The sequence below is a fragment of the Neltuma alba genome, unplaced genomic scaffold (assembly GCF_004799145.2).
Source record: "Neltuma alba isolate B1F8T4 unplaced genomic scaffold, ASM479914v2 tig00010132_pilon, whole genome shotgun sequence".
Classification (NCBI taxonomy): domain Eukaryota; kingdom Viridiplantae; phylum Streptophyta; class Magnoliopsida; order Fabales; family Fabaceae; genus Neltuma; species Neltuma alba.
In genome coordinates this window covers 56,250-67,316 of record NW_021635080.1, presented here as the reverse complement: position 1 = coordinate 67,316, position 11,067 = coordinate 56,250, and the positions used below count along the sequence as shown (strand labels likewise).

General features: G+C 33.6%; 1 protein-coding gene across 1 annotated transcript; it reads right to left on the bottom strand.

Moving 5' to 3' along the window:
- Positions 1-3,522: 3,522 nt before the first annotated feature.
- Positions 3,523-10,583, bottom strand: LOC114754341 (uncharacterized). The gene is made up of 12 exons (XM_028943113.1): positions 10,551-10,583; positions 7,238-7,337; positions 7,088-7,177; positions 6,879-7,010; positions 6,529-6,606; positions 6,181-6,329; positions 5,511-5,597; positions 5,075-5,198; positions 4,923-5,009; positions 4,695-4,802; positions 4,303-4,545; positions 3,523-4,220 (listed from the first exon to the last, which is right to left on the bottom strand). Exons 1-12 carry the CDS (start codon positions 10,581-10,583, stop codon positions 3,523-3,525), a joined length of 1,929 nt encoding a protein of 642 aa, XP_028798946.1.
- Between the last annotated feature and the right edge of the window lie 484 nt (positions 10,584-11,067).

The following is an 11,067-nucleotide window of genomic DNA, read 5'->3' as shown; positions in this document are numbered from 1 at the left end:
AATTTTGAGGTGTTTTAGGCAAGAAATCATCCAATCTACTTCAAAGAAACACTAAGGTATGTCCAAGCATCAATATCCCTAAGTTTTACATTGATTAAACAAGGATTTTTGCTTGGGAAAATGCTGGAAAAATCTGAAAATTTCGGTTGAGACATGTGATACTTGGGGAAGGATAGAAACCTTAATAATCAAGTGGGATAAGCAAGATTAAGTGGTGTATAGATTGATTTTTGGAAGAAAGCCAAGTTAGGGTTTTGGTTCTTCAAGCCAAGGGGTTTTGGTTCTTCATCTTCGTTTTGCACTGTTCATGCAGAAGCAATTTGAGTTTGCTTGATTTGATGATTCCAATGGCTTTAAAACATGTTTTTGTGTAGGGATTTAATGTTGGAAGATGTTTAAAATCATTGGAATCAAAAACAGAATTTTTGGAAGCATATAGCCCCCTATTCGGCCAAGTGAGGATCATGGGAAAGGAGTTTAAATTTTAAAAATCTGATTGCACCATTGGATTCCTCATGAAAAATTGTAGGATTGGGCCATGAGAAGTTTGATCCTAAAGAAGGAATCATTTTGTTGAAAATCAAAGAAAAAGGGGGGAATTGTTAAGTTAATGTTAAAGTGTTAGAATTAAGTTGTTTTGTAATTAATATGGCCTATGTTTATGCTTGGTTTAATAGGCATTAAGAGGAGGAATTAAGGAGAAGCATTGCTCCTTGGAGGAATTAAGTGGACAAGCTTTGCAAAGGTAGCTTTAAATTATAATTTGATTGTTTATCTTGCTTGTTTGTTGTGATTTGTTGTTGCTTAGATTTGGAGAAACTTTGTGGTGATCTTGATTGTTTGATTGACATTGGTTATGCTTTGGCCAAATGCTTTGTGGTATGTCAATGTGGATGATATGATGTTCCTCTCCTTGCCTGCTATTTGGCATGAATTCCTATGAGTTGGGAATGGTTTGGATTGCATGAGCATGTCACAATTGAACTTGCATTGATTTACATGATAATTATAATTCATATGCTACTGGGATTTCTTTGAAATCTCATTCCTCCTATGTCATTCTATGCACTAATTAGGAAATGGACCAAGCATGGATCAAGGCAAGGAATTGGTATTGGGATAATGGAGCAATATGTAATTAATGTTGTTATGTTATGTTGTGTAAGGTATCATTGAACTTTATGTAATGATGGTATCTAGTTATGGATGATGTTATGATGTGTATTATACTTTATTCTCATGCCCTAATGTTAAATTTATGCATGGTACATTATGGAATGGATGTGGAAAAAGAAAAAGGGGTAATTAGGGGATAGAAATTCCCTAAAAAGTATCAAATTTGTGGCACATAAAATAATGAGCAATTGTGAGAATTTAGGCGTGAAATTTGGCAGTATAATAGATCTCATTTTTATCGTAAAATCAAGTGGTAATACATCAAATTTGGAGTTGTGTGCTAAGAGTTATGCCCTCCCAAAGTTGGGCAAAAATACTGAAAATTCGAAAATTCACCAAATGAACAGTATATTTTGACGAATTTCCTGGAATTATTCTGGATGGAATTGGACCTAATGATTATTTTTCCTCCATATAAATCTTAGCCAGCTTCATGTGAAAATTATAACCACTTCGTTTCGATTTTTCTAGATTTAATTATGAATTTTCAAAGTTGACCCATTTTCGGATGAATAGTGTACGGACAGGATAAATAGTAAAACTCTGAACTTTAAATTTTTCATCCGGAAACGCTGCGAAACACGTTATATTGGTTCCAATTAACATATAATGGGTTATAAAGAGAGGTGTGACATCTTACAATGTGACAAACCAATATTCGAATCCCTATTGGAAAAGGTGTCCATATTTAATACCCGACAATATCTCGAATAGAATTGCCTCCAATATAAGGATAGCTATGCCTTAGCAATATATAAATATATATATATATATATATATCCAACAAGAACAGGGGAAATACTTTGGTTCAGAAGTGGTAAGTTGATGAAGACCTGTGGATATGTGATGTCGGAGATTCAGCGGAGGACACCACACATTGATTTCACCATGCTCTGTCTTAAAGCAATGAATACAGATCTTTCTTTTTTGTTTGAATAATAATGATAATTCAATAACTTTATATTCAAAATTACTGTGTCAAAACAAACCAGTACAGGAAGGATGTTATAAACTAGCTTCAGTTCCATCCACTCCAACATTAAAATTTCAATATTTCTTACAAACATTGTTTCGAGATGGAGAGTATTCTCGTCATAACAAATACATCAAATGCACATTGGTTTATTTTTAATCACCGAAAAGAAACAACGACGCATGAAAAATAAATGCGGTTCTCTATTGAAGGACGGTTTTAAGTTGTAATGACTCCTAACAGTTTTCATTTCTTTTCTGCCCGCGTCATGCTTCGTGATATAACCCGAAAATTTAAAAAACCGACAACCCGACCCATTGTCAACCGGGTATTACAGGATTTCAAGAATAGGATAGATAGAGAGATGGATGGATAGGCAGATTTCTCAAGCTTTATGAATATATTTCCCCTTTCTCTACGGTTTTCAAAACAAATGGCTTTTGTTTTTATTAGAAACACATTTTTCTAAGAACTTATATGTCTATCTTCACTTGAGCCAAAAGATTACACAATAATGTCAAAAATAATGTTGATTACTCTTACTGAAACGTTTCTTAATTTGTATTTCAATTTTCTGTTCAAAATTACAAATTCAATTCAGTTTATTTTTTCAAATGAATCTGAACGGTTATTCAAACATAAATTTTAACAAACACCCTGAAGATCTCAACGATCCATCACTAGTCAAACATAAACCAATCCTTCAGGAGATTTTGAATTCTTTAATCTTTAAATAGTATATCAGTGTCATAATCTTACATAGAGGAATAAAAGGTCAAACATAGGACGAGAGGCAGCACAACCATTTTGCGTAAATTTTGAAGCAACTTTCGAATTAGTTTCCAACGTCACAATATTGATGAAATTTGTTTAGATAAATAGATACAAGTCATTGTTGGCACAAGAAAAATAAAAGAACTGGAACCGTAAAGATAGGGACACTATTTACCCTGGAAAGTTTATCATTATGTGGTTATTCGAAGTTAAAAATGTGTCTAAACACTGGAAATTTAAAATGAATTTCTTAGATTGATCTCGCTATGCTCTGTTTTAAGGCATGTAAAACAGAGCTTTCTTTTGTACTTCATAATAACACCAACAGCAATAATTATATATATATATATAGAGAGAGAGAGAGAGAGAGAGAATCAGAGATTGAACATTGAATAGTCTTTATGCCAAAAGAAATCATTAAAGAAGGATATCAACGACGGCATTCAGTTCCATCCACTCCAACATAAAACTTGTCAATATTTTTGTACACACATTTTCCAAGACGGAAAGAAGTCTCGTTACAACAAATATATGAAGTGCACATCTTATAGTCACCCGGGAAAAGGAAAAAAACATGAAGCATGAAAATGAAATCCAAGCTAAAATCCAAAATGTTTATTCTTAGCAGCAATCATTTCCCAGCATTGGTTTTGCCTTGCTAGAATCTCTTGGCGGGCCTTCAAAAGCTGAGTATGATTTGCCATCACATTTGCATGCTCTTGCAATGCAGCATCCAAGTCTTTTTGAACCAATCGTGCTGCCTTAACCCCTTGATTGCGAGTAGCCGCAAGCAATGCCTCGTTGGTGTTGAGATCACTGTCCAAACCTTTTAGAGTTTCTTGAATTTCATTAACTTTAGACACATCACAATTAAAAACCTTAGTCCTAATAGATTCAAGCCAGTCCTTGTCAAAACCAAGAAGGCAAGCATCCTTTAATTTCTCTTCCAACGACCTCTTGTCTGCCTCAGTGATTGTGAAGGGTGTTCTGGTGGTTAGAATGTTGAGTATATCAATCAATACCCTATAGGATATGCGCAGCATTTGGGTGCTTCGGTCATTTGTAGACATACACAGTTGTGGGTGAGTCTTGAGTGCCTGTGCCAATAAAGAAATCTCAGAGCCCTCTAATTTCACCATCTCATTTATCTCTTGCACTCCGCTAACATTCAAAGCTTGATCAGTCTCAAGAACGGAAGGTGCCGACTCCGAAGGAGTAGAAAATGGAAGCAACGAAGATTGTGCGTGCTCAGTATTAATATTTGATGACTTTGTCACAGCAGGATGCTTAATTTGGCCTAATAAACCATCACATTATTAGTAGAATATTTAAGTGGCCCAAAGCAACACGATCAACATTAAAGGGAATAGATAGATAACCTCTAGAACATGACAGCTCTTGTTCCATCTGCGTAAGATTGCTTGGGTCATCAGTCACATGCTCATTTGAGTTTAGTTGGACACCATGGAACGCCATATTTGCCTTGGATTCATCTTGAATCACATCTGTTCCATTGATGTCTTTGTCACTATTAATGCCCTCGTATAGAGTAGTTGGTTGTGGAATGGGTGCAGCATCACCAATGACAGTGGCATGAGACTTATCAGAAACTTGAATATCATCTGCTACATCATAAGTGTGTTAGTTAGTGGTTTCAAAACCGTTTTGTCTATTTCTTCTTAAACTAATGAAGCACTGATAGAATGAAAACTATCTAAAAAGCAATTGAGAAAGACGACACCCAAAGAAGGGTACAAAGGAAAATCACTACCGGTAGGCTTGCAGAGTAGAGCTTTTGAAGAATTAGGACTCGGTGGCAAGATTGCCTTAGAAGTTAGCTCACTTGAAATAGTTGTCGTGGATGGTACAAATGGGTCTCCTATGTAAACATGTGTACGGAAAATACAGTTATCAAATGATGTAAGGATAAGAGATTTTTCTGGTAAAAAAAAAAAAAGGATAAGAGATTTCATTTATAGAAAGCAATTGAGTATCGTACCATGAATGGAAGTCTTGGGCTTTTCTTTTAGGAAAGAGTTCTTTGCTTTTATGTCACTTTGACGATGTCGGGTAGTTATCAAGCCACCTGCGAAACCCAAAATAAGTAACCAATATATTACTAATAAGACAAGACATTAATATACATGTTACCTTTTCTTTCCTCTTCCTCTTCCTCATCCTCGTGACATTGTATACCATGTCTTGTCATTTCTTCTTTTGACTGTGGCTCCATCATGATTGATTCTGTTTTCACTTCTTTGTTGACTGACTCATCCTATGTGAAGATAAATATGAAAGGGACATAAGTTCAAATATCTAGCATAAATTTGTTTATTGATACAATAAATAACAATAAGTCACATTTGAGTATTAATTCTATAATGAACTAAATGCTACGCTCGTAGTTCATATTACTTTTATTAATTGTAATTACATCAATTAGATGTTGTTTCAGTTTTCTTTTGGATTTTGGCTCTGGGTTGTACTTCAATGCCACTTTTTTTTTAAAAAAAAAAAAATAACCTGCATCAAACAAAATGACTAGTACTTATTTTTTAGGCTGCATTTGATATACCATCCAACGTACCTTTGTAAAGTTGTGTGAGCCCAATGTAGATTGTTGTGGATCAATCATGGTTCTTTCGTTTCTCGCCACTTTGCCCACCAACTCGTCCTATGTGAAAGATAAATATATAAAAGGCAAAAGTTCGAACAAGCTAGCATGAATAAAGAATAATAATCTACAGGTAAAAGATGATGATGATGATGATATGACTTTTGAAGATGCATTTTATGGACCACTTTTGTTTATAATGCTTAGATATTCCCTTCGTAAAGAGATAAAGAGATAAAGAGATAAAACATGCTGATTGTCCTATTACATTTGAATCAGATGATAAATTTGTCATCTTTGGCTTCTCCAAAATAATACCCTCTTCAACAATTTCCTTTGCATCTTTGTTAGTACCCTATCCAACGCCACATGATAAAAAAGTTTAGCTATGAATGAAAATGGGCACGTGTCTCTGTATATGATTGCAGTTTTATTCGGTTTTCAAATGACATCAAATTCAAATTTTTATGCCAATATTTAGAGTAAAAAATCATGGTTTGCTTCAAGATAACTTTGAAACAGAGAATGAGAAAGAAAATGAAGATGCCGTACTAGTTAATGGTGGCATATGTGTAAAGCTTGTAGACATAATAAAATGCCATTAACAAAAATAATATATGTACAGAAATGAAATGAGATATACTCTTGTGAAGTTTGAGGAACCAGTTGTGGGTTGTTGGGGTTCTAAGGCTTGTCTTCCATTTGTATGGGAAAAAAGATTCTGCTCTGTTTCTTCCCAAACTTTAGAATCTTGATTTATACAGTCATCAGAAAATTGAGTTGTTGTAGTTTCTGCAAGTACATAATAATTTTCAATTTGAATTAATGATGGACTTCTTTGAATGCATACCATAAAAAGAAAATTCGGAACAATCATATACTATGGAAGATTTTTCCAATTTCTTATATTAAAACCCGAATAATGTACTTTTCATATGTTTGCGTGAATATATTTAAATAATATTTCTAGTCCTTTTGTGCGTTAGGCTACCTGTGTCAACTCTTATATTACCACTTCCGCTTGAGACAGTGGCATGGCCAAGGGATTTATTAGAAGCTTGAACATCATCTGCAACATTAGAAGTTTGTTGGTTAGTGGTTTCCACGTCGTTTTGAATATTTCTTCCTAAATTAATCAAGAAATATAATGTTAAAATGAAAACAATACAAAATCTAATTGCAAAAGCAAATGAAGATTTATAATAGGTAGAATCACTTATGAGGCATAGACTATAGTCTTCTGCAAGGTTAATGACACTCATTGTAGCAGGATTTGCTTCTTCTATGTATGAATAAAACTCGAATGAAATGTCACTATAGGATGACAACAAAGAAACTCACCATTGGAAGGCTTGGGGAGAACGGTTGAAAGGCTTTGACTGAGGCTTGTTGAAACTTTTGTTGACATAGGACTCAATGGCAAGATTACCTCAGAAGTTTGCTCGCTTGAAACAATTGTTACAGTTGGCCCAGCTGGGTCATCTATGAAAAAATGATTATTATATCAAAACAAATGATGAAATACCTCATTGAAAAAAAGAATCAAGTACCATCAATAGAGGTTTTGGACTCCTCCTTTGATAAAGAACTGCTAGACTTCATGCCACTTATTCGAGCACGTCGAGATGTTATCAAGCTCTCTGTAAAACCCAAAATAAATAACCAGTATTTTGTACAAAACTAACACATCAATATTTTACCTTCCTCTTCCTCTTCCTCTTCAAAAATCTTGGCACTTGCATGAGTGTTGTCTCTTGTAGGAAGAACAGTGAAGTTGGGACTTGTATGAATTGGTGCCTTCTATAGAAACCAGGGGCCATATAAGACAATGATGATAAATTAGTGTAGTTGTTTTCTTTGTACTATATCCAACACCCCAATATATAAAAAGAAGCTTCATGGAGATTGGCTAACAAATAAGTCTTAAAAGAAATTTTGAATCCAATGATAAAAAGAAGCTTTACTTAGTTCATGTCAAATTCATTAAAAATTTGGAACACACACTATATTTATGTGTGTTAGAGTTTATTGCTGGCATTTTAAATATCCCCTTCAAATTATATGTTTTTCTTCTAGCAACTAAATTTTTTAGAAAAAACATAATTGGGTTCATATCACAACTTTAAAGCACGGAAAGAAAACTATTGTGTAATGGAGACAAAAATAAAGAACAAAAATCTATAAATAAAAGACAATTAGTCTCAGTTTTGGTGGTACGTCTCTTAAATCAGTTCTAATTCTGCATGAAAAAGAATTATTTTTTTAGCTAATATTTAGTAGTAATTATAACATTTGAATTTTGAATACCGGTTAAATATGACCCAAAATTTGAAAAATATAGTGAACTTTAAAGCAAAAGTTTAAATAAGAGAAAATATAGAGCAAAGTTATAATTATAAAAAAATGCCCAAAAATTAGAGAGAAGTCTCGAAAAGTAGAGAAAAGATTTTCAAAGCATATTTGAGGCTTTGGGATAATATTTAAAGATTAAAATATACATTTAGTTCTTAAATTTTATACAAGATTTCAATTTGATCTTTTAGCTTTAAAAAATATATTTTTGATTCTTTAATCTTAAAATTATTAGGCTTAGATTATGATTTTTTTTTGTAATCATGGTTGTTTTGAAAATTAATATATTAACATTTGATAATGTTTTAGCAACATTTAAAATCTTAATGTCATTTTTTTTGTTAACAATTTTGGGCTTAAATAACCAAAAAAATATGCCCTTTAAAGTTAAGGGACTATATTGAAACTGTATATAAAGTGAAAGGACTAAATGGGTCTTTTATCCTTGTTTAAAATTTAAATGTCTCAAGAATGGATTATATATATGAGGATTTAAGGAAATAAAAAGAAAAATAATTATTACAATTATTTAAGGCTGAGGAAAATTGTGAAAAATATTATGAAATATTATTTTGATAATTTTAAAATATTGTGAAGGGGATTATATTTTCCAAAAATGAATCGATAATTTAAAGCTAATTTATGGGAGATAAGGGCCTTTTTTTGTGAACACTGAAGTAAACATATATAGAGGCTAATGTTCAGCCTTAAAATTTTAAAAAAATTATTTTAGGAGCTGTGGAAGCCAATTAAAATATAAAGTGTCGCAGACTAAATTTTGGACGTTTTTGGGAAAGTTTAGCACTGATCAGTGATGGGTACAACAGCAATTTCACTTTCTCAAGCCTAGAAAGGAAATGCGCCTATGCATAGTCTAAAAAGTATTGTGCGTGGTGCACTAAGTCCAAAAAGAAGAGCATCAGATTTGCTGGGTTGGGACTCATGAAATGCCAAATAAGATGCTTATGCAGTAAGCTTGCAAGGATAAGTTAAAACACACACACACACACACACGTTGCCTCCATTTAAACCTCTCAGAAGCTCCCTCACATTTTGCCCTTGCACAAGCAAGAGCGCGCGCGCGCGCACACAGAGAGCTAAGGGAAGGGGAAGATATGATTAAAGAAGAAGGAAAGTTCTCCCCTCACATGCAACCGAACGTTTAGACCAAGGTAAGGACCTTAAACCTTATTCCATCAACATTTTTCTCAGTGGCTGTGTCTTGCGCAAATAGATAAGAGGTTTTCATCTGGTTTTTAAAAGAGAGGGAGAAGAGAGAAAGGGAGGGACGCATGCATTAAGAGAGAAAGGGAGGGACGCATGCATTAAGTTATAAAAATCATATTTAGATGATAGATGGGGGTTGATTTTATTCCTTGCATGTTGATTTGTGTGAGAAGAAGTGATTTTTGGATCTGGAGTTTCTGTTTCCGGGGAGTGTTTATTTAACTTCTCTTACGGGAGCTGAAATCTGGAATTCAGCTTATAATGTTTAATTATGTACTAAGTTTATAATTAAGTGGGAACTAAAATATAGTAAACACCTAGAGGCCTCAAGATGAAATGCGGATGAAGTGACTAAACTAAGTTTTATTCTCTTCCCTTGTTCGGTCAAAGTAACTGGAACACTTTAAAATGTAAAGGGAAGGCTGCCCAAAACTTTAAAAGTTGATGAACTACACATGTAAAGGGTCTAGTGGCTCTTGTATAGTGATTATGGGCAATTGGAACATCATATCATTATTAGTTTTGTGAACTTTAATTCTTATCCCCTGTTTGGACAGCAACCTTCAGATGTTTATTGAATTAAAAATTTTGTCACTCAGAGAGGTTTAAATGTTACTGTTTTGATATGTTATAACATTGGAACAAGTGTTCTAAATTCCCGTCCTGAACCTAAGGCATGTTTAAACGCCCCTAGCAAGAAGAGAATTAAATTTTATAAGTCTATCTATTAAGCCCTGTTTTTTGATAGCATAGTTTTAGTAAGAGGAAGTCAAGTTTTGGTTAAATTTCAATATGATAATGAGCTTAATAGAGACCTTGGCGTGGTAGCAAGTCTCTAGCATAAGTTTGGGACTAAGAGGTTTTTAATTGTTGGCCTTTCAGGGATTCTAAGAGGTCATAAGTAGTTCTTAAATGGCTAAACATCTTTAATTAGTGAACCTAAATAAGGTTTGATGGTAACTTTATTTATTTCCTTCGTTAAAAGAAATATTATTATTTACTAATTTTTTGTTTCAGATTTTCAACCCACTCCTTAATAAATGTCCCCTTATAAAATTAGAATCAAATGATGTAACAAAAAATCAATCAGATGATGATGATGATGATGATGTCTTTTTGGTATTTTTAAAATAGCGTGCTTATCACAGTGGAATCATATATTGTTTCTTCAATACCCTGTCCAAAACCACAAGTTTTTCCCCCCCTAGTTTACGTCAAATTCATTATGCAGCTGGAATACGCACACTTGCGTTTACCCGCCTCTGGGTATATTGTCAGCATTTTAAATATGATCTTCAAACTCTGTTTTCTCATAAAAAGGATAGAATTTTTTGACCATTGCGACAAAATTAAAATAACCAACCATACATATAATCATTGATGGGGACCATTGGAAAAGCAGTAAAATGATGCCATTAGCAATCAAAATCATACCTCCGTGACGGATTGTTGTGCTGTTTCTCCCATCTTTAAAGATTTTTGGGTATTGAGATGAGAAGGAAGCTTTTCCTCTGCTTTTTCTTCAACTTGAAAACATGCTGTTTCAAGGCCTACTTGAAGCTGGGTAGTTGAAATTTCTGAATGTAGGATTTTTAATGTCATAATAAAACTCATATAATAATTTTCAATTTTATAGAGAATAAATACTTCTCTGAATGCATACCATAAAAGGAAAACTTGGGACAATCATCCACTTTCGTGTTATCATCTCCTTTCAAAGTTTGAAAATCAATCCCATGACATAGACTAACAAGATTAGGAAGATCTATGAGCTTCAATTGACTTAGTTGTGAAAGCACATCCTCCATGACCCTCTCTTTCATCTCTCCTTGTCTTACTAGTACATGCTCAAGTTCATTGGCTCTACTTATCTCCAGAGATCTTAGTTTTGAAAGGATACCAGAAATAGTGATAGAGAACAGGTAGCTCAATTTGTCACAATCATTGACAG

Bases quoted from the DNA above. Each gene is read 5' to 3' on its own strand.
- LOC114754341 (XM_028943113.1), bottom strand. From the start codon at position 10,583: ATGGGAGAAACAGCACAACAATCCGTCACGGAG. The intron at 6,330-6,528 runs GTAGCCTAACGC...ATGTACTTGCAG, and splicing joins TAATATAAGAGTTGACACAG to AAACTACAACAACTCAATTT. The intron at 4,546-4,694 runs GTAGTGATTTTC...ATGATGTAGCAG, and splicing joins TCTACTCTGCAAGCCTACCG to ATGATATTCAAGTTTCTGAT.